The sequence below is a fragment of the Leptopilina heterotoma genome, unplaced genomic scaffold (assembly GCF_015476425.1).
Source record: "Leptopilina heterotoma isolate Lh14 unplaced genomic scaffold, ASM1547642v1 Lhet_181, whole genome shotgun sequence".
NCBI lineage: Eukaryota > Metazoa > Arthropoda > Insecta > Hymenoptera > Figitidae > Leptopilina > Leptopilina heterotoma.
The window spans coordinates 38,293-63,255 of record NW_025110898.1 but is presented as its reverse complement, the minus strand read 5'-3'; the positions used below and the strand labels follow the sequence as shown (position 1 = coordinate 63,255).

Sequence of the window (24,963 nt, the reverse complement as noted above, 5' to 3'; positions counted from 1 at the left end):
TTATTGAAACTTCACGTTTAATAGATAATAATTTTTTACTGGATTTTTAAAAATATTAACAATAAATAATGATTTTTAACATAGAATACAATATTTATTCAAATTTTGCAACTAATAGATTTTTGGGGCGAGACTTTGTGGATTAAATTGAAAGGATTCATTAAGGATACCACGCTGTTGCTGTTTGTAATTATTCATTTAAACAAAATGGCATCAAATCGTGTATTGCGCAATTTTTGCGTTATTTTCTGTATTTTATCAATATGGTCTAACACTGTTGTGAACACTATGGATGAATGGGATAATCTGAGTAAGTTTAAGTTTAAAAAAATTCTATCGAGTTTCGTGCTTTTTGCACAAATCTATAACTTTTATCCATTAATATCAGTTTTTGAGAATCCTAAATATTTATATTTTCATGTTATAGACGAATTGCCAGATTTAGGAAGAGGTATGAATTTTTTATATATTTATTATATTATAATTCTTTATATCTATACATTATTACACATAAAATATAAAATGCAATATCACTTTACAGATGAACTGGAAATGTACGGAATTGGTACACGGAGAAAATTTCTTTAATAATGATTACAATAGTCTATATTACAGCTCGGATATGTGACCACTTTTTGTAATGATTACGAAAACTATGTAATTTATTAAGAATTTAGTAGGAGCGATTACTATAGTTACTTTAATGAATCCAAACGCTGTATTAATCGTGTTGAAATTTATTTTTGGGAATCATTAATAGTTTAGATGTACTGGTTCAGAAAGGGTACTGTAGGCATTCTTGCAGAGACTTGTTATAATTACAATAGTCTACGTTAAAAGGAAATCTTGGATACTGTTCACATTTGTAGCGGTCTAAGGAAATCAGTGATACAGACTGTAGTAGCCTTTACAACAGAACTATTGTAAAATAAGGTGACCGCGGCTGCCTTGCCTTCTTATTTTACTATAGTTCTTCGTAAAGACTACTATTGCTATATTTCTGATTACAAATGACTGTTGTAAAGTTAAAAAAGAAAATTTTCAACTAAAATAAATTTTTTTTGTAATTCATGACTTGCGTAAAGTACGTAAGTTACCTAATTAATGCAATTTACAATAATTCGTCCATTACGTAACTTAAGTTATTTACGAAATTGCAACTTACGTTATTTACGTAACTTATATTTTTACGTGTCATACATTATTTACGTAAATTATATTTTTACGTAACTTACGTAATTTACGTAAGTTAACTTACTTATTTGTGTAACTTACTTTTGTTATTTACGTAACTTGCGTAAGTTATGTAACTTACGTAAGTTGTGAAAATTATATAACAATTTATACAGGCAAGAAATCTTTTACCTTCGGTGCGTGTGTTAGAAAAAAAATTTTCACTATGGAAATGTAATAAAAAATAGACCTTACAATATTAAAGACTAACAATGAACAATAATTGTATTAAATATTGAGAACGAAGTGATTTTTTTACATTTAAAGTGTATAAGTCTTTCTCGCAAGCGGTGAACTTTCATAGCAGTTAGTATATAAGGAAGTTTAAGTCATGTATAAATATGTGTAAATACTAAATAGCGATCGTTATTATGTTATGCGTTTAGTATTTAAGTTAGATTTATGTATTTAGGGTTTAGTGAAATTGTCTAGTTTAATAATGTAATTAATCTTGAAGTGGGTAGTCTTGGAAGAGTGAAATTAATGTGCAATACATGATTAGAAGTCATGAATTCCAAAAAAAATTTATTTTAGTTGAAAATTTTCTTTTTTAACTTTACAACAGTCATTTGTAATCAGAAATATAGCAATAGTAGTCTTTACGAAGAACTATAGTAAAATAAGAAGGCAAGGTAGCCGCGGTCACCTTATTTTACAATAGTCCTGTTGTAAAGACTACTACAGACTGTGTCACTGATTCCCTTAGATTGCTGCAAATATGGATAGAATCCAAGATTTCCTTTTAACGTAGACTATTGTAATCAGTCACATAGACTTTGTGCTAACTCATATTTAGTTCGTATTTATTTCAAATAAATTTTTAATGAGTACGTTCGACTTACAGAATTGTTACAACGAAGCTACTTTAGGCATTACGAAAAGTGGTCATATATCCGAGCAGTACTGTTTGACTATTGTAATCATTAACAGAAAATTTTTCTCCGTGTATGATGAAAATTCTAAGTAACTTTGTCATTAACAAGTTCTAAAGTATTATCAATAATATTCATTAAAAATTTTTTAAATGTTTCAGAATTTCAAGATGCAGATTCAGGTATATTGGGTATATATTAGAATATAGACTTAAAAAAAATCCAGTGGGCATTAGAAAATATGGGCATATTTCTAGAACTTTTAAACTTTCTGTTTCCGTTTATTATTATATTTTAAAAATTATAAAAATAATATTGCAGTACTATAATTTGATAAATTATTGTGCTCTTTAAATATAAAAACCTTGTGTATAATAATCAGTTTAATTAGGTAGGGAACGACAAAAGTAAGTAAAAGTGACGAAATCGCCAAATCTCGTGTGTGACATTGACTGTTTTTTTCAGTTTATATTGTATAACTTTTCTAACGAGTCATTATATATTTTGTGACTAATAGTAGATGTAGTGGGGATTACAAGGAACCAAAAAATCATTGAGACAATGATGTGCCTCAATTAAAATAAAAATGGTGTACCTTCAAACTTGCGAGACAACTTTTCTTAAATTCTGACAATTTAGCAATTAACTTATTGATATAACTTTTTTAACGAAGATTTTTAAGTAACCATAAAACGGGGTTACATTGTCTACATAATAAGAAATAATTTGAACCCTTACACGAATATGTGCCACTTATACATTAGGAATGCAGTGACTTCAAAAGTTAAATTTAAAAACGAAACTCATAATAAAAACCCACATTTTTGAAGGGCACATGTTGAATTTGACTTCTAATCACATTTAATAACTCATTGTAATCTCTTCTCGTACGTTATAAAAGTATACAGAAAAATCGTTAACCTCTACACTATTCCTAAAAAGAATTTATCTAAACAAGAATTAATCAATTTTAAATTTCATTTTATTTTCATAAGCGTAATTTAATTTTAAATTATTCATTTAATTTATTATTTAAATTTTATTCTGTTTTTAGAATTGTAAACTTCTTTTTTTCTAAGTTTCCATGGTAATATTGTTTTTAATGTGTCAAAATGTTTTGATTGCCGAATGTAGATATTATGTATTTTATTTAAATAATATTAATTATGGATAAAGAAAGGGAAGTAAAACTTTCAATTAAAACGTTATTCATTTTTTCTTCATACTGTTTGTACTTTTAATATAAAATAAAACTAGAAAACTTTTTAGAATATTAAAATAATTATATCTCGTGGATATTTATTTGTTCACTTCTATTGCTTTTTAATGATAATTAATCCCAAAATATTTTCAAAACAGTATTTAAAATATCATTAATTTTTATGACATTTTGAAACCACTTTTAAAATTTTTAAAAAACTAAATTCAGATACATATTAATAAGCGACCCCAAAAACCCCTTCATACCCACTTCTGTGTAAATTGAATTATTTTTTAAATTTTGATACCAGTCAAATTGTAGGGGGGAGATTAACTGGCTCAGAAATGGACAATTGAGATTGTCGGTAAACAAAGGTTCGATGAGTTGAAAAGAGAGTTACTAATAAGCGCTTAATTGATCTACTTGATAACGGAGTGATGTCGAGAGGATAACCAGCTCGACGTATGATGTTGTGTGTCCGAGAGGATAACCAACTCGGTTGTTATGTGTGGATGTCGAGAGGATAACCAACTCAACGTATGATGTTGTGCGTCCGAGAGGATATTCTAAGTCCGAAGTTGGACGAAAATATTCTAAGTTCAAAATTGGACGAAAATATTCTAAGTCCAAATTTCTTCGAAAATTTTCTAAGTTCAACTTTGGGTGAAAACTTTGGGTTGTTATGTGTGGATGTCGAGAGGATAACCAACTCAACGTATGATGTTGTGCGTCCGAGAGGATATTCTAAGTCCGAAGTTGGACGAAAATATTCTAAGTTCAAAATTGGACGAAAATATTCTAAGTCCAAATTTCTTCGAAAATTTTCTAAGTTCAACTTTGGGTGAAAACTTTGGGTTGTTATGTGTGGATGTCGAGAGGATAACCAACTCAACGTATGATGTTGTGCGTCCGAGAGGATATTCTAAGTCCGAAGTTGGACGAAAATATTCTAAGTTCAAAATTGGACGAAAATATTCTAAGTCCAAATTTCTTCGAAAATTTTCTAAGTCCAAATTTCTTCGAAAATTTTCTAAGTTCAACTTTGGGTGAAAATTTTCTAAGTCCAAATTTCTTCGAAAATTTTCTAAGTCCAATTTTGTGCGAAAATTTTCTAAGTACAAACTTCGGAATTTTAGTATAAGTATAACGTAGTGGTTAGGCTGAGCGGAGGAGGAAGACCAACCTCTAGGTGAGCTCAGGACAGAACTCCGTTATCAAGTAGATCAATTAAGCGCTTATTAGTAACTCTCTTTTCAACTCATCATCGAACCTTTGTTTACCGACAATCTCAATTGTCCATTTCTGAGCCAGTTAATCTCCCCCCTACAATTTGACTGGTATCAATTGGCGCCCAACGTGGGGCCCGGACCCACGACCCTGAGATTAAGAGTCTCATGCTCTACCGACTGAGTTAGCCAACCTAACATGAACTCTACTACTAAGTGAGCTCTTTCTTGAGCTCTTATCTCTAATAGGGGGGGCTAATCTCCTTCGGCTGCTCCCCCCTCTACCATTTCTCTATACCACTTCCGGGAGTGGTTACTAAAACCCGGTGGCGCTCAACCTTGTCTCAGCACGGTCAGTCATGAGCAATCTAATGCTTTTGCCCAAGCCGCACTCTAGTTTCTGTACAAACAGGATCTGTATCACAGATCTTGCAGATTGCGTCACATAATGTTACGCCTTCAAAAATCTTACTTTTCAGTTTCCATTCGTAGCTTACGCTAACTCCACTACGCAGTGTCGCCATTTGTAAGACCCATACTTACGCGCACTTTTAAATCATAGCATTTCCACTTTACGGACCAGGTTGCCCTTCCACTGCCTAAGAAGTGTTGCCTCTTAAGCTTATAAGTCCCATTCTTACTTGCTATTTAAGAATCTTCCGCTTTTACATTGCAATCTAGCACGCCCAACCACCATAAAGGGGGCGCTGCTGGTCAGTTTGTAAATTTTACGTTCTTTTTTAGACTATCGCACTTTCTGACTTCAGCCTAGTCCGCCTTTTCTCCATAAAGGGGACGCTACTGCTCAAGCCTAAATTTTCCACTCTTAGTCTTTACTATGAGACCTTCGCTTTTTACCCTTTTACAATCTGGTACGTCCTGACACCATAAAGGGGGCGATTCCTATCAAAGCAGTAAGGCTCAGCCTTATTAACTGCACTCAAACATCATCTCTCGTTATCACAATGTTTAACTTCCATCCTCTAAATGGGTGGAGGGCACTGATAACCTAGCTTATAAGACTCTTTCTTATTTTTCTACGCCTTTAAGACCTTTCTCTATTTCACCGCTCGAGCCTAAATTTTCCAAAAAGGGGGCGAGACTGATTTTTTCAAGCTAGTAAGATTCCTCTTACTCGCTCTGCCTATCTATTTCCACGAATTGCTTTCCACGCCTCAGTCCTTTAAAACTGAGCGGGTCTGCTCCTCCACATCCAAAACAATGAATTCCCTAGAATCATTGTCGTCTATCACAACTTCGTACACAGGTACCATAGTGTTCTCACACTAACCATGTACTTTGCCACTATATCTTTTCGATCTCGTTTTAAGGTACTTAGTCATTCTACTAGTTCAGTATGATTAATACATTTCTTAAGTTAGATTTAGAAATTCTACTTCTCTTCTGCTATCCACTCACTACATTTTGCTCTTACTTATCCACATTATAACTCTATATCCTAATATCTCTCTGTAAGAATAAACTTATCTCTCACGTCTGTGACTACAAGTCTATTGCCATCCTAGTCAATCAGTAAGTTTACAAACTTATACCATCGGACGATGTTATAAATGACAAGGAAGCGAAGTTGTCTAACCAGCTCATAGCCAAGAAAGCATGCCCTTTCTTGCACGCCAGCTCGACGTAGCAACTCCTCCCTTCTATTGGACCAAGCAAGGTTCATAGCTTCCATCTAGTCACTATAGGCTGAACAAGCCTGATGACTAATTATTAAGTGAAGTCATTGGTGATCGCATGCATCGCCCCCAAGATGACAAGCTTACCTCCAAAAAGCTGAAAAAATTAGGAGCAGGACGTGACATCGGATGATGTCACAAAGGGTCAATACCAGACTAATTCCATCCAATGAGACAGATCAGAAACAAGCCATATTAGACCTATTCTTATTTATCCTAACAGAGAAATTCTTCTATATACAGGGTAATCCTTTTCTAGTTCGATTTGTACTATCTTATCTTCGAATCAAGAGCCTAGAACTGAACAAGTTTTACGTTCAAATAAAAAATGCTCAGACTTTATACCAAAGTTTCTAGTCCCCATTTTCTGAACAAGAAACGGACAACAATCCTTTGTCTGAAAGCATTAAAACCAAATCTTCTTTAAACCATCTTTAAACAATTCACGAATCTCTGGACGGAGTTCGTGAATAGCATCGTTGCCCTAATATAATCACGCTCCAATCGGAGTAACATTCAAACGCACGTCAGATGAACAAGGTGAACGGCTGTCAACTCGGACGAGTTGATTCTCTATAGGCTGAACAAGCTAAGCCCTATTCCCTTAATTCTGAATTGTAATTAGTAACGAAACCTAATTACAATTACGGTCTCCCGGACGGGATGGCCCTGATGCAACGCGTAGCTGAAGCAGCCTACGACAACACTACTCAAGGACTATTCCAGAGAACTGCAACAATGACACATGTGGCTGGAAAAGCTCACGTGTCCAACTCGCCAACAACCAACAACCAAGAAGAAGATCCAAGAGAAGAAAACATCTACAAAGAAGATATACCGTCGAACTTCCTTCATTGAAATAAAATCTGTAACTACGTATCTACCAGTCTGCTTCGAACAACTTTTCAATTCGTAACTATTGTCTTTCCAAGAAGGGAGTTGATACAGGTCACTAAATGGTAAGGAAAAAACAAAATATTATTTTTCGTTCCCGCATAGTCTTGGTCGAGCCAATGTTACTATCCTAAAAGAAAATTGTAATGCCATTTTTAGTTTACTTTTTAGGCTTTCTTTTAGACATTCTTTCACGGCAAATATTGTTTAAACAAAGGGTTTTTCGAAGCAATACTAGTAAATAACATTCATTAACAATTTTAAATGTATTTTTGAGTATAATGCTAATGGGTTATTAGGTTATATTTTAATATATATATATATATATATATATATATATATATATATATATATTTATCAAACGTGCTTTTCCACGACACTTTTAATATGAATCGTTCAGTTCCACGACAGTTGTCCATTTCCACGACAGTCGTGGAAGTGCCAGCTATACATCGTTTACTTCCACGACAGTCGTGGATGTTCCAGTTGGTAATTTATAAAGAAAATTTCCTTGTGTATATCATAAATTACCACATTTGTGTACTTCCACGACATTATTTGATTTGCATATTGTATTTTCTCAGAATATGAAATACTTATACAATATACTAACTTTTAATTTATGTCTCATTTTATAATTTTCATTATTGAGAACTTTTTTTACAAAATAATAGTAAATATAAAAATTATTATTACTTTTGTTTTTTAAAATAATAAAAAGTTTTTAAATTAAATATTTTTAATAAGTTTATTTTAATAACACGGTAAATCGTTAGGTATTAAAATAACACCAAAAAGGATTAAAATAATCTAATTGAGTGTTATTTTAATCCAATTTAGTGTTATTTTAATCCATTTTGGTGTTATTTTAACACCTAACGATTTACCGTGAAATTTTAATCGATTTAAAAGTATTATAAAATATTTCTTTAGTTATGTTTTTAGAAATTCTTTTTGGTCACACTATTATTATAAAAAGATTTGAAAGTACTAAAAAAGACTTTTCATAGTAATATTTATTTTTCATATGAAAACATACATTATGTGTACATATGAAGTATTTCTAAGCTTAGACGTTTTTATACAATATAATCAATAATTTTAAATAAATAAATGTTAAAATTTAATTACAGCGAAATAAAAAAAATTATAGGGGAGTCTAGGTACGGTTGTAGCGCTGTGCAGTTGTTACAAATGGAATATTTCAGAAACAGTTAGTTATAGAGATGGGGTTCCAAAGAGAAAAATGTTTAGTTTTTAGGTACGAACTTACTGCAATATGTTTAAAAATTATATGCAAGCTTTATAAGTAAAAAAATAGGCACATTGGTTTTTAGATGCCAAAAGTAAATATTTCTCTGCCTGATATTTTTTTAATAATTAATAGGCCTTTATACTTAAGAAAATAAATTTTTTTAATATCAATTCTGTGAGGATTAAGCTTTAAAAAACTGCCTTGGTTGTCCACATTTAGTGTATACTTTTTTAATAAAGTGTTTTATTGTAAAAAATGTACCTGTTGTGCAGTTGTTACAACTAATAATGAGGACAGATATTTTTTTCAAAATTCAGCAGATTCGTTTGAAATGTAAAATATTTGTCAAAAATGTAATCACACTCGTTTTTTATGAAACATCTCATATTGTTTTTCTAAATTCGTCTTCAAAATTAATAAAAAAAAAACTTTTTAAAGTTTCTTTCATTTTGAAACATTATTAATACTGCCACCTCTATGGAACTGTCACGTACTATTACGTTGAGTCAAAAATTATAAATAATTAATGAAAGTTGTTATAAGAAATAGAGGGGCTGGATGCTATAATGTGTTACGCGCCATGTTAAGTGAATGGCGCGTAACACATTATAGCATCCAGCCCTCAATTATTTGTCTTCAATTTAGAAATGTTATAGATGATTCTTGGTATTGTAAGAACCGACATTCACTTTGTGCAGTTGTTACAATTTACACGCTGTCACTCAAATACTTCTAGTTAATTAAATAATAGATATATAAAGCTAAATCAATTATGGCCTTTTAAAACCAGATAATACCTTTGATTTAATCGTTTGACCAAACAAATTAGAGTTAAACTCTAATCACAGTAACTGCTTTTATCAAAATTGTAACAACTGCACCTAGTCTCCCCTACTGCAAAAACTATGAGTATTGTTAATTTTTAGAAAAAAATCCACAAATAATTTTTTTGTTAACATAATTCAAAAGTATATTAAACAAGAAACATTCTTTTTTTTACCTAGTTTCAAAGTAGTATTTATACATTTTTTTATTTGTTACAGAGTGTAATTACATTTTTTCTTGGATCGTTTAGCCAGGGCTCGAACTAGGTCCGTAAATTCCGTAAAGGTCCATGAATTTGCTTGAAGCCCGTAAAAATAAGTTTTTTTTAAATTCTCGTCATTTCAAATATCTTAATAGAAATATTAAATTTTTTTCAAAATTAAATTATTTTCAAACATTTTAATACAATTTTTGGCATAATTTCAATTATTTAAAAAAAATTTTCTCAATTAAATGGTTTTCAATATTTATTATTTTTATAAAATTTCTAAAAGAATTCAATTATTTAAAAAAATTTTGATAAAATTCTACGCAAACACTTAATTATATTTATAAAATATTAAAAATTTAACAGAAATTCAATTATTTACAAATTTTTTATAAATTTTTCGCAATAATTCAATTATTTTCACAAGTAATAAAACTTTTACAGAGATTCAATTATTTTCTTAAGTAATAAAATTCCTTATAGGAAAATAAATTCATTTATAATTTTAGATTATAATTGAATATTTAAAGCATTATAGCATGAATTTTTAGAAATATTTTAAAAGGTTTTATATTAAAATCTTTGAAAGTCTGAATTTTTCATACTTTTAACTAACAATTCTGTAGAAGAATTAATTTTTTTTTAAAACGTTTATTTGAATTTTACTTGAAAATATTTTTTTGAAGTTTTTATTTTCTAAAATATACATTTACCCGTGTAGAAATTTCGCTGGGGCCCTGATCAGGGCCGGATAGGGCCGACCTATTAGGGAATGAAACGCCGCGCTCGATATGGCCCTGATCTGGAAATCCACATTTTCTTGTCGCCCCGATCTGGCCCTGATCGGGCGCGGCGTTTCATTCCTTACTATGGCCCTAGTAGGGCAATTTCTACACGGGTAATTAAAGAATACCCGAATAATTGAAATTTTGTAAAATTGAATTGTAAAATAAATGAATAAATTAAAATAAATAAAAGAATTGTGTTTTATTATTTGAAGTTTTTATTTTGTAACATATAAAGAACTTACGAATAATTAAAATTTCGTAAAATTTAATATTGTAGAATATTGTAATTATTTGAAAATACTTGAAAATTGTCAAAGAATATTTTTAAATATTATTTAAAATAATTGATTGAAAAAGAATTTTAGTTAAAAATTGTTGAAAATAATAATTGAATTGAAATAGTAAAAATATTTTTGATGAAGTTATAATATAACAATATTCTTATATAATATAAATGAATGATTTTAATCACTATTTCATCTTTAATTATTATATAACTTGAAAAAATGGATAACTCCGAGTCTTCTATTTGACTTGGACTGCTTATATTTTTGTCAGTAATAATTGGTCCGTAAAGTCCGTATTTTTAAATACAAAAGAAAAGTTATGAATCTAGTTAGAGTAAATCTTTTGTTTTTGAAAATGCATGTTTTGCGTTTTTAATAAATAATTTTTAATTAAAATCAATTATTTCTAATTTTATAGTTTACTTATAACAGCATGCTCAAATCTTTTTGAAACATCCAAGTATTATTTAATAATTATAATATATTAAAATATATAATAAGTAAATTATAAAAAGATTAATAAATTTACCATTACTTTATTTAAATGTATTTTTTAATTATTTATCTATGTCGAATAAATAGAATAAACATAATTGAGTTTTAAATGGTGAAACAAAATACTTTCGCTTTAAACTGAAAATAAAAATGCTTATTTTCCGGTTTGGAAATATTTGGAACATCTGGTTCTTTTAGGATGACCATCTATGAGTGTTTTTGTTGTCTGCATTATGGGTTTTACAGCACAATTTTTTTTATATAGATTTAGAATATATGTGAAATTTTCTCGATACAGAGTCAATGTTAGAAAATTTGTAATATATATTCATTTTAAAACAATAACATTAAAATTTTTAAAAGTAAATTCATATTCAGTAATATTTAATTTTTGTATTGTTTTAAATGTTTCAAAAAATTGATAAATATAAGGCATTCCAGGTTAAATTTCCATTAGAATTTTTTTTTCTTTATACAACAATTTTTTTCGAATTTTATAAGGAAAATAAGAAATTTGATCCAATAAAGAATTAATAATAATAATAATAATAATAATAAGAAATCACCTATTTTTTAATTTTATTATTGGATGACAATTGTGAATTTCTTAAATTTAACTACTTCAGAAGCAGAGAATTTTTGGATTTCGTTTTGCTCTTTTTTTAGTTAAGTCTATAATAAATAAGAAATTTCTTCTTCTATATGTGAATGTGGTGTTCTTTAACGTTAATATTTATTTTACAATATTTTTTAAGCCTGCTAATAGAATAAAAAAAGTTATTTTAAAAATATAACATTTTTCTTCGTATAGTTTATATTTTTTGCCTTATTTTCAAACATTTTAATTAACTATAATAATTTGCTATTTTTTCTTTTTGTCATTATAACACGTGTAATCGTGTGTTCGTTTACATTTTTCAACAAACGTATTTTTAAAAAATAAAGATTAATTTTAAGTTATAATATTCTGTATATTTATAATTGCAATTTTTAACTTTACATAAATTAAAAAACTGAATAAATCATTTTATAATCTATTAAATATAAATATTAATAATTTATTTTTCAAAATAATTCAACTGTGTACCTAGTACTTCATTATTTTAATATGTATTTATTTTAGATTTGGTAACTTTCATTTTTACAAACTTACCTAATTAAATGTATTTTTTTAATTTAGATTTTATTCAAAATTTATTTAAATGTTTTGAGATTTCTATAGATGAACTGAATTGCGAAGAGTTCAAAATTAAATTAAAATAATTTTTATTTCCAAAAATTTCCCTTTATCAATGTTTTTGAAATAATTTCTTAATTTATTGTATTTTCTATTAAAGAAAATAATTTTAAACCTATCAAATTTATTTGTTTATATAATAATTTGTACATGGTAAAAAAAAGTCATATCGCTTCTACATAATCTTTAAAACATGATTTGAAGTTTTCTTTCAGTTTTGTTTAACAAATAATTATATTTTCTAGACGGTGTATATGTCTGAAAATCCCCACAGTGAAGTTGTAGAGAGTCATTTTGTATGTTAGAATTGTCTTTATAAAAATTAATATTTTTATAATCCAAAATACAATTAAGAAAATATTTTGATTATTTAAATGATATTTAATTTAAGAAAAATAAATTTAATCTTTACTAATAATATTTTAAAAATTTGAAACTCTTTTCAAATCTTTTAGTCGGAATTAAAAATGTGGGAGACTGGGGCGAAAGGTTAAATTTTCATAAATGATTTTTTTAGACAATATAATCTGCTTAGATACAAATATTCATATATTAATATTGTAGAGCAACTTGTTCTCTACAACTTTCAATAAAAAGTTTCTGATATTTTTTGTTGTTGAAAATTTCGATTTTTTAACTTGATTTTTAAATGGCTGAGGCTAAATGTTAAATTCTATTTCTAGCCTATACTAAAACTATTTTCTGATAGGTTTTAAGTAGTAGGTAAGTTAAAGCATACGTAAACAAGTAATTTAGTTAATAAAAGATCTGTGTTTATTTAACAAAAGCTTTAGAACAGTTATAAAGTTAATAAATTAAAATTAAAAAAAAATTTTTGGTTTATTTCACATGAACGGTCTTGTTTTTTTGACAGAGTACTTGCCTAATGTCAAATAAATAACTTTTAAACAAAAAAAATTTTTTTATTTTTAAACCCAAAAAATGAAAAATGTAAAAATCATGTTTAACAACATGTAAAAATACATTTAACATTTCGCCCCAGGGTGCATTTTTGGCTTTAACAACAAATATAAAAAATCTGACTAAAAGTATTTAGCAAATACCTTTAAGTATTTCTATAGGGGACCCTAATAATAGTTTATGAAAAATTAAGGAAGTTTTGTACGGGAAATTTTTTCATCCATGTCGTATTTTGTTCATAACATTGTTATAAACAAATTATGATGGATAGAAGATGTCTCACCCCAAGCATACACAAATGGATTTTAAATTAAATTACCATTAAATGTAAAATATTTTCTGAAAATTAAAATTTTTGATTCCTTGATAAGTACTTTAAAAAATGTTCTATTGTTTACTTTTAAAAATATTTTCGAATGACTAACAGTTTATTTAAGTTTAACTTCTTAATTTTTTTTAATTTTAAGAAACATGTGGATCGACAGTCAACTGAAGATTTTTCTTTTCTTTAGACTGCCTGTAAACGATTTAATACTATTCTTTATTTTTTTCATTGTTCCCTTTGTGAGTACAAAGATCTCTTAGGTTTTGTGGCATTTTAGTGCAAAAGCAAAAATTGTTAAATTTGATAAAATCATGTTCTAAATATTAGATTTGAAATCAACGAATTTTTATGATTCCATTGATATATAATTTGATATGATAACCTGAAAATTAGCGCATATTTTAATTAAATATTAAATGTATTATTCAACATGTAGATAAGTATTTTATTATCAAATTATACATTGTTGGAATTGTAAAAATTTGTTTATTCCAAATATAATACTTACAAGATAATTTTTTTCAAATTTGACGATTTTTATTTTTGCACTAAAATGCCATAAAACCTAAAAGATCTTTGTACTCAAAAAGCGGAAAGAGTGAAAAAGTAAAGAATAGTATTTAACCGTTTACAAGCGGTCGCGGGAAACGCAACAATCATATGTTGCAAATATTTTCCACCATTGGATACATTTTTGAGAAAAAAAATATAAAACGCTTATGTCACTTAAAACCCCAATTTTTTACAACTAGATGCATCGAAAAATATCATTCTCTTGTAGGACAGACTATATGTAAATTAATTTATTCATCCTCTTTAATTTAACAAAGTTAATTCCAGAATTCCGAAACATTCCTAAAAATGTTTTGAAAAATTATAAAGCTTTTTGAAAAATGGATATTAAAGAAAAATAAAAAATGTTTAAGACTATTTATTGTTTATTATAAACAAATTTCTCAACATTTCTAAGTAAAATTTAAACAAATGTTTTTTCGCCGTAAGTTTTTCCAAACCAAATTGGTTTAAAAATATTATTAGCAATTAAAAAAGAGGTTTCTTTTAAACAAATAACAACAACTTCCTTAAAAATTATCCTACAAAAAGTTACAAAAAAACATTTAAAAAATGCTGAAATAGACTTTTAATTGCACTGCGCACTCATTTAAAATACCTTGTGTAAAAACTACATTTATTCATTACTTTGTATATAAATAACTATTTAATTTTTTAAAATTTCAATAACTCGTTGGAAAACTATTTAGTTACAGAAACTTTGAAACTTAATAACAAAAAAAAAAATAATAATTATTGATATTATTTATTTACAAAAAATTTTGTTATAGTTTTCATTACCGTCAACAGGGGTAATTATGAAACATCAGAGGTAAATATGTAACGCGTAATTCTTTCTTATGTAAAATTTTTGTGGTAAATTATTTTAATTTGGTTCTTGTTGTAAATAATAGTTTAATATATTGCCTACAAAGTTACTCAGATGTTTTTATTTTTATTGTCATTGGCAACGAGAAAATAATTATTAAACATCGAAAAAGTGGAAAGGTTATTTCACAAAAGTGTAAAAATCTACTAATTTCTTCGAATTAAATTCGCGTTTAGTTTACTATTATTATCTATTATTATTTTACTCTGCAGTACTAAATAAAGTTTTCTTAATATACAGTCAAAGAAAATTTGTTATACTTGCTTTTATAATATTAATTATAATAATTTGTTCTATAATTTCCCCAAATGCGAGGCAATTATGGAGCAATATTTATGTTTAAATAACTCCGTCAAAAATTTTTTTTTTGCAAATGGAACTTAAAGGAAATCTTTAGAAGAATGTTCACAATATATTTGAATAGCTAATAAAATTTTTTTGTACAATTTAGATTTTTAGTGAAAAAGAAACTCAAAAAATCGCGTTTTTTGTTCCATAATTACTCCTGTTGACGGTAGATTTTAAAGGTTTTGTAGTATAAAAAACATTTCTAACGGTGATTTAAAATCTTTAAAAATAAAGAAGCAATAATGCCTTTTGCAGTTAGATATCCTGCAGAATTTTTTAAAAATATAATTGATTGCGAAGCAAAAAGTCTCACTAATTCTCAGTTAAGGATTGTCACTCAGGTGGTGTGGAGTATCATAATTTAATAGTATGGATTTGATGTTTTGTGAGTTGTAAGTCAGCTTCTCAATTCACTTCATAAACCAGGCTGACCATACTTAAAGGGTATTTTTTTATATCTTTAAATAAATATTTTGAAAATAAATTTTAGATATTTGGAATTATGAAATTTCACGGATTCTAAATTTTTTAATTATAAACTTCAATTAGTTAAATTAAAAAAATTTCAAGTCATAAAATTTTTGTTAAAAATTGTAAACCCACAGGATATTGCCTTCTTTTGTCCGCTCGACTCAACTCAGCAACAATGAGTAATTCGACACACATCTTTCTTTAATAATAGATTGCCAGATCTATTGTCATAATATGTACATATATCTTAAGTAAAGAAATTATAACTTAAAAGTTCTGGGATTGAACTAATTCAACTTTGTAATGTAAAAAGTTAGAATCTGCGACATTTTACTATTCTAAATATCTAAAATTTAATAAAAAAATTTTTTTTTAAATATCACTCAAACCTAATAAATTATTTTAACAAATGTTTTTAAAAATAAATTTTAGATATTTGGAATCGTAAAATACCATAGATTCTAAATTTTTATGTTACAAAATTCAATTAGTTCAAATGCAAAAATTTTAAGTTATAAAATTCTAGTTTTAAAGATATCACAATAGATTCAGTATTCTATTGTTAAAGAAAGGTGCGTATCGAATTGGTCAATTGTAACTGGGGGAAAATTTCTCAACTGGGCGATCTGAAAAGGACTTTTCAAGTTTCAAATTTTTTTTTTCATAATCTTTTGTAGCAAGCCGAACTAAAAACATTTCTGAAATGCGTTTACAAAAAAATTAATTTTTTAATTATTTATTAACAATTGGATTTTTTATTCCCTTTCCACTAAATTTGCAATTACCCTGTTCTTTGTTAATAAAATTTAATACAATTTGGTGAGTATATAAAAAAAATATGTCTTTTTGAATAACAATAAAATATTTTATTAACTTTAATTGTTTATGCAAAATAAATTATTTATTTAATTTTAAACAAATGAATATTTAAACTATTTCTCATATGTTTAGAAAAAAAATTTTAAAAACGACATAAATCTACACTTTCTCTACTTTAATTTAAAAAAAGAAAATCTTAGTACATTTGAAAAATGAGCAAATGTGAAGAGCGTCGTGCAAGCGCTTGATCATCCACCAAATATTATTCGTTTTTAATAAACTTTGTTTAAAATGAAAGTTTATTAAATTGTTCAGCGATCTGTAGAGGTAGAATTTTAAAAATTGTTTACAACATTTTTTATTTTACAATATATTTTAACAAAAGAAAAAAATTTGTGTGTGAGGATATTTTTTATTAAAATGCATTTCTATAAATCTATGCTACTTTAATTGAAACTAGAGTTAAAGATAAACAATATTTATATGTGTAAAATAAATAAAAATTTTATTTGTTTAAAAGTATATTAGTTAACATATGCTTAGCATTCATATTTTTTTTTAAGTTAAGATATCCGATTCGATTCATTTACATAGGAACAAACAATCAAGAGATCATTTTTCTGATTATGTCGAAAATAAACTTACATTTTGTTAAATTATAGTTCCTGCAATTATTTAGAATGCTGGTAATATTTTTTTATTTATTTATATTTTTACGGGCATATTAAAATTATTAATTAACAAATGCATAACTTAACTAATTTTAAAAATTTATAGTAATTAATTCGAAGTTCGTTTTAATTTATATTATAGGTATGAGTTAGTGAACTAAAGTTATGAATCACATGAAAGGAATCAAAAACGTGCAATTGACTATTAATTATAGGAGATTGGTAATTGTTAACTAATTTGGTTTAAACAATGAAAATAGAATTTTCATCTAAATGCATTGTAAATGACCATAAATTGTATTTATAATACCTTCAGTTAATTAGTAAATAGTAAAAAAATGGAAACGAACACTTCTTCGGGTTAGCGCAATATTGTACTTATTCGACAAAGAAGGCAAGAACATACCTATTCAGAAAAGAGGCAAGGACGTGTTTATTCAGAATATAAAGTAAAAACATACGAATTCGAAAATTAACCTTTTATGTCAAATTTCAAATTGTACTTTTGTACAATTGCTTGACTGAAAATGTTAATTTGCCAATTCGTTTGTTTTTACATTATATTTTGAAAAAGCACGTTCTTGCCTTCTTTGTCGAATAAGTACGATATTGCGCTAACCCGACGACTTTATCTTTTAAATTTGCATTATTACGGATTTATTAATTAATCATTGTTTAAAAAAAATAAACAAAACTGAAAAAATACGATTTATCAGATATTGGTTTGTTTCTATGTAAATGAATCAAATCTGATATCTTGGCTTAAAAATATATGAATGCGAAGCATTTTTTAACAAATTTCTATTCTTTAGTTATTTTACACGAACACAACTTATGAATAATGAGATTTTTGTATTTTCTCAAAAAGCTTGTGTTCAAAAAATAAGAAATTTAATTTGTCTTAAAAAAGTCCGTATCATAGATTGACTTGTTTATAACTAATTAAATAAATAAAATTTTTATTTATTCTACACTTATAAATATTATTTATGTGGAACTCTAGTTTTTTTTGTCAACGCATTTCAGAAATGTTTTTAGTTTTGAAATTTGAAAAGTCCATTTCAGGTGCCCTGCTAAAAAACACTAGAAATTCTGATTATTTTTCTGCTGTGTTGTAATTATTTTTTGGTAGGGTCTATTACAATATTAAAATTCTATTTAATTAATATTGGAAGAAAGTAGTAAAAATGTTGGCAACAGATAATCAACACAGGATTGATATTATTAGTATCTTAGTATTGTCAGAGGTTTAAAAATATAGAAATTCCGATAAATAATTCGTAAAATAAAACTATGATAATTAAATTTTTATTATTAATATAAAAAAATCAAACTTTATTATTTATTTATTCAATTATTCTGTAGTAAATTTTCTTAAAATTTTGTGATTTTTAACTTTAAAGTAATTTTTTCCTATTTTCCAAATTATTATTATTAACCAAATGGACGCTGCCATTGGACAACAATTATTACTATCAAACAAATATTCTGTAATTGCCCTGATTAAAATTCTTGTAGATCTTATACATGATCATGTACAATATCTTGTACAAGAATTTGTATTAGATCTTATACAAGTTCAGATACAAGAAAATGTACACAGAATTAAAAGAATTTCTTGTATCTAAACTTGTACAAGATTTTGTACAATAGAATAGTCTGGTATAAGAAATTGTACTGTCGGATTTTAAAAAAATTCTTGATTTTAACGAAACTTGGTATCGATGGATTTTTGGGGTCGCTGATTACGAATTTTAAGTCAGATTTTCGAAATAACAATAAAGGATCTAATATGGCGGTCAGATTCAGTAAAAATTCAAGAAATTTTTAAAAATCCGACAGGCATATTGGATTATTTATTTTTATTTCGAAAATCTGACTTTAAATTAAATCAGCAACCCCAAAAACCCCTCGATACCAAGTTTTGTAAAAATTCAAAATTTTTTTAAAAATCCGACCGCCATATTAGATTTGCCATTTTGTATTTTAAAAATTTGTCTCTAATTTCATAATTAGCAATCCCAATAGAGCCTTAATACCAAGACTGGGGGAAATCCGTCAATAGTTATAGAATTTTATCTGTCACGTAAAATCTGATATGTATTTTGAGGTTAGAAAAAATCCTGACGTGATGGAGCATAACGGACTTTAGATTTGTTTTCAGTCACCCCAAAAACATAAAATTCACCAGGTTTGGTCGACAGAACCTTTAAACGAATTTTTTTTGTGGACCTGTGTTATTTGGAAAAATTTTGAATTTTTAATAACTTACAATATAATAAGACATTCCACTTGAGGTGGCTAAAAACTATACTGTACAGTTTTTAAAGTTTGAATTTTCTGCTTCACATAGACATAAGTGAATAATATGTACGAATGTACGAGATCATATACAAGAACTTGTTATCATTTTAGGCTGCGGTTACACCTCTGCAGGCAGCCTGCCTGCCTGCAGGTTGTCATGGTAACGTACAAGAGTAAGAGAGTCAGTGACTTCAAACTTCTCCCTTACTCTCGTTGCTCCTGCCTGCGCAGGCAGGCAGCCTGCAGAGGTGTAACCGCAGCTTTAGATACAAAAAATTTGTAAGTATTTGAAAAATGTGTACAAGATCATGTACATTTTCCTGTACCATCTTATTTTCTTGTATAAAATCTTGTACAAGTTCAGATACAAGAACTTGATTCAATTCTGTGTACATTTTCCTGTATCTGAACTTGTATAAGATCTAGTACAAGATTTTGTACAGGATCATGTACAATAATTTTTAGTAATGTGCCAGTAACACGTTACACGCATAAGCTGATATTTATATAAAAATTCTTTATAATTGTTATGTGCATATTATTTTGGTTAATTAAATTTATTAAAGCCACTGCCAATATTAAAAGAGGGTATGGCTATTATTTGGTTCAAAATTTACAATGTTATGCAAGTTCTAATTCCATACTTCTTAATTCTTTGTGGATATATTGTAATTACACAAATAAAAGATAATAATTTCAAATTAAAACAATTATTTTTATATAGGTACTTTTAAAATAATATTAATTAAATTGAATAAAAAAAACCATTTTTTTAGTTTACAGCCAAATAAGAGATCTGTCGTGGAAGTACACGATTAATACTCTTATACGAAAGTGTAAAGTTTTCAATCTTACCATAAATTACAAATGTCGTGGAAGTGCCCATAACATACTTTTTAATCTATATTTTTGCTTTTATCTATGTCATGTCTTTGATTATGATTAGAATTAATAACCAGTACAAATATACACGTGAAAATTTACCAAAAAGTTAAGAAAACATACAACTTTTTTATATACAGCCAAAAAATAGATCGGTCGTGGAACTTCTCTATTCATACTTATTTGCAAATTAAAAGTAAAATAATTATTATATTTTAAAAAATAAGCTGTATATATGTTACTAATCATTATTTCAATCATATACAGCATTAAAAATTAGATGTCGTGGAAGTGACCAATTGATATATATATATATATATATAGTTAAATATATAATATTTTATAATCTAATAATACCGTGCATTATGATTTAGTTATAATTTTAGGTTTAATTAGAAGTTAAGTAAATTTAGTTAATTAGTAATTAGGGAAGGCTAAGTAATTTTATATTATTTTAAGAGAATTCTTTGAGATATAGGAAAAACTCGCGAGAAGACGCGCAACTCTACCTCTGGTCCAAGCGAAACGCGTGAACCGTACGCGCATCGTTTTGTGTCAGAGATAGGGAGCGCAGACGCGATCTTGCCCTCTCTCTTAGAGAAATTCTCCCACTGTACATTTTGGGAAGTTGAGATCGAGGGAGCTCGATGCACTGGACCAAAACGTCAGTTCTTCCCCAGAGCTCACAAGAGGTTGGACTTCCTCCTCTCCTTAGCCTTACCTACTACTAGCACTACTTTGGGACTTAAACTATTTTCCACTTTTGGGACTTAGAAAATTTTCACCCAAAGTTGAACTTAGAATATTTTCGTCCAACTTCGGACTTAGAATATTTTCGTTCAACTTTGGACTTAGAATATTTTTGACCAACATCGGACTTGGAATATTTTCGTTCAACTTTGAACTTAGAATATTTTCGTCCAACTTCGGACTTAGAATATTTTTGTTCAACTTTGGACTTAGAATGTTTTTCGTCTTTAGGAACTTAAAATATTTTCCCGAGCTCCGATACTTAAACTTTTGTCATCAACTTGTACTTTTAAAATAAACTGTCTTTGAAACTTTACATGCTTTTGACTCGATTCAATTCATTTATTTGCATGTACCCCCCCCCCCCCCGCCGTCTTTGAACATAGCATAGTATTGAGTTGGTTATCCTCTCAATAACAGTATCGAGCTGGATATCCTCTCGATACCTTTACACGTCTATTAAATTGAGCTGGACATCCTCTCAATATTAGAGCAACACTTTCCATCGAGCTGGTTATCCTCTCGACATCCACACCCACCAACCGAGTTGGATATCCTCTCGGACATATAATACTACACATTGAGTTGGTTATCCTCTCAATACACCAACACTCTACATCGAGCTGGTTATCCTCTCGACATCCACACATACCAACCGAGTTGGATATCCTCTCGGACATATACTACTATACATTGAGTTGGTTATCCTCTCAATACACCAATACTTTACATCGAGCTGGATATCCTCTGGATATCTTTACACCTCTATTACATTGAGCTGGATATCCTCTCAATATTAGAGTAACACCGAGCTGGTTTCCTCTCGGCACTCTAATTATCAGAAAGTATCGAGCTGGTTATCCTCTCGATCACTTTACACATCTATTACTTCAAGTTGTATTCCTCTCGATCACACACACACACACACACACAACGTGAATACCGAACCGCGCCGTTATGGTTATTTAATTCGAGCCTTTTATTCTTTATTTAATCTTTCTGAATGCGAATTTTATTTAAAGAATTAAACTGGCCTTTGATCCAGTTACTCCCCTCTACAGTGACCGGTATCAATTTTCATCCGCCATATTGAATCCGCCATTTGGAGTTTTCGAAATCCGACTACAGACTCATAATCAGCGACCCCAAAAACCCATGAATATTCAATGCTGTGGAAATCCATTAATTTTTTAAAAATTTTGTCCGACATATTGGATCCGCCATTTTGAATTTTGAAAAATTAACATCATATTCGTAATCAGCTACCCTAGAAACCCCAAGATACCGATTGATGTGAAAATCCAACTTTATAAAAAATCTATGCATTTAGAAACATTTTCTTGGGGTTAAAACTCATACACAGAGGGGTTAACAATATGTAGAAATGAGTATCGCAAGGTTTTTTCTACTATTTGATCAATGCACAAAACAATAAAATTAATTTCAAGAATGTGCCTTAAAAAGAAAAATTAAGTTTTCCAATACCTAAAAGTTTAAAAGTTCTAGAAATATGCCCATATATATAATTATTTTTGTTACAGATATATTGGATGAATTCTTGCCTGGTGGCATGCGAAGTATTTACAAACAACGAATTTAATATCTTAAGAGTTTTTATTTCTATTAATTAAAATTTTCACTAAGAGAAATTTAGTTAATCAAAACAATTAATGTAACAGTATTTAATTTTTTACATTGTTTTAATACTTATAACTAAAATTTAAAAATCAATTTTCTAGGTTCTGAACAGTCAGAAGACGATCGTACTTTAAATTATACGCAGGTTTCTATCTTTAATATTTTAATAATAATAATATATAATATTTCATTAGGGAAAATTAACTTTGGCTAAAATCCTTAATCTTTCGACTTTATGGGCACAAGACTTTTGAAAATCAGACAAACAAATATTTTTCTAGTGTACATGTAATTTTACTGATAAATGATTTTAATTTGTCTTGAATATAGGCTGTACTATTGGAGAAATGGCACATTGATGCAAATATCGAAAATTTAACTCGTATAACACGGCATTATGTTGATAAACCAAAATTAATGTCATCACATTTATTAAGAATGATCTTAGGTGATAAAATGCTACAAAACATGACAGTAAATATAAACAAAGATTCTAAAGTATGTTATTCATCAAAACAATATATTTGTATATGTGTATTAATTTTATCTTTATGACTAACCTTTAAAAATCACTTTTTTAGATTCTAAACAGTCAGAAAATGAAAGAACTTCAACTCCTATGCAGGTATCTATCTTTCAATATTCTTCTACTTGAAAATAGAAAAGTTTATTTTAAGTTTTGCAACTTTTTAAAAATAGTATAATTTTTTTCCAGTATATCTACAATCGGGACACCAATCGATGGGATTAATAATGTCAATAATTTTAATTTAAGAAGAAAGAAATCTATTATATATTTCAATGGGATAAGAAATTTGATTAAATACAGTATATATAAATTATTATTATTACTATAAATTATTATCATATTATGTTATTATTATATTATTATTATATTATTATTATAATTATTATAAATTATTATTAATTAAATTTACAATTAATTATTTAACATTTACAACATATATTATACTGTATTGTTTTTAATTTAAATTATAATTCTGATGAATAAAATTCGAAATAAGAAATTTGTAATCAAACTATCAGTGGAATAAATTATTGTCAGATGGCAGCATCTAACGGACAAATATGAAATTCCCTTACCTTCCTGCGACAAGAATCATTTGAATAAGTGTAGAATAAAATTTATCTTATATTATATTCGCAAGGGAGCAATAATTTTTAGTTTCATTTAATCTGTGATTTTCTGCATTTTTATTAAGTTGACGAAAAATGACTAAATATTTTCTACTTCAACTTATTTAGAAATGTTTCTTGAAAGCTTAGTCGGTAAGTGTGTTTACTGTTAAAGAGAATTGGAAAAGATTTCTTATTTTTCTTCAGTCTTCAGAATTTAGTTTCTGAACCTAAAAATGAACCCTAAATCTCAAATATTAATTTTTTTCTTTAAGTTTTAAAATTTTATAAAAAATTATTTTCTAAGAATTAAAATTAAATTTAAAAACTAATCTTTTCAAAATTAACACTTTTAAGCATTAATAGAATAGATAAAAATTTTTTTTGGTGCGCTTTTTAGAATTTAGATTCTGCACCTAAAATTGAACCTAAATCTCAAATATTTCAATTTTTTGGATTTTCTATTTTCTTCATAAGTTTTCAATGATTTTATCAAAATTTCTACAAAATAAACATTTTAGACTTTTTAGACAATAGAAAAAAGTAAAAATTTTTTTTTGCTGCTTTCTTCAGAATTTTGTTTCCTGAAATTGAACCTAAATTTAACAATTCTTTTTTTCTTTTCTCCAAAAGTTTCAAATTGTTCCAATTACTCCAAAATAAACAGTTTATAGATAAATCTTTACTTTAATTTTTTTTTCTCATAAAATATAATTTTTAAAAAAATAAAAAAAATTGTGCAAATTGAATCACAATTGTGTATAATTTCAATTTTACACTTTTGAATACTTAAGGCGCAAGAGTTAAGTGCGTTGAAATTCTTTTTTCACATGTAAATATTTTGCTCCTCAGGGTACAATATTCACCTGGGTTAAAATTTAAAAAATTTGCTTATATATAGTATAAATTATATTCTAAAAATGTCAGTACAAACGTCTGGAAATGTTGAGATAATTAATTCTTGTGTATTGTGTGGGCAGCCAGTCACAACCAACATGAATTATGAGTCTTTAATGTGAGAATAACCTTTTATGAAAG

At 27.6% G+C, this 24,963-nt stretch overlaps 1 protein-coding gene across 1 annotated transcript; it reads left to right on the top strand.

Moving 5' to 3' along the window:
• LOC122500076 lies at positions 1–23,631 on the top strand. The gene is made up of 9 exons (XM_043608799.1): positions 1–310; positions 428–451; positions 542–565; positions 2,267–2,287; positions 22,692–22,727; positions 22,890–22,933; positions 23,119–23,236; positions 23,370–23,413; positions 23,504–23,631. Exons 1-9 carry the CDS (start codon positions 208–210, stop codon positions 23,537–23,539), a joined length of 450 nt encoding a protein of 149 aa, XP_043464734.1. The 5' UTR covers positions 1–207; the 3' UTR covers positions 23,540–23,631.
• Positions 23,632–24,963: the final 1,332 nt, after the last annotated feature.

Excerpts from the sequence above, each read along its gene's own strand:
- LOC122500076 (XM_043608799.1), top strand. The coding sequence starts at position 208 with ATGGCATCAAATCGTGTATTGCGCAATTTTTGCGTTATTTTCTGTATT. Across the intron at positions 311-427 it reads GGATGAATGGGATAATCTGA|ACGAATTGCCAGATTTAGGA; the intron begins GTAAGTTTAAGT and ends TTCATGTTATAG. Across the intron at positions 23,237-23,369 it reads TTTATTAAGAATGATCTTAG|ATTCTAAACAGTCAGAAAAT; the intron begins GTGATAAAATGC and ends TCACTTTTTTAG.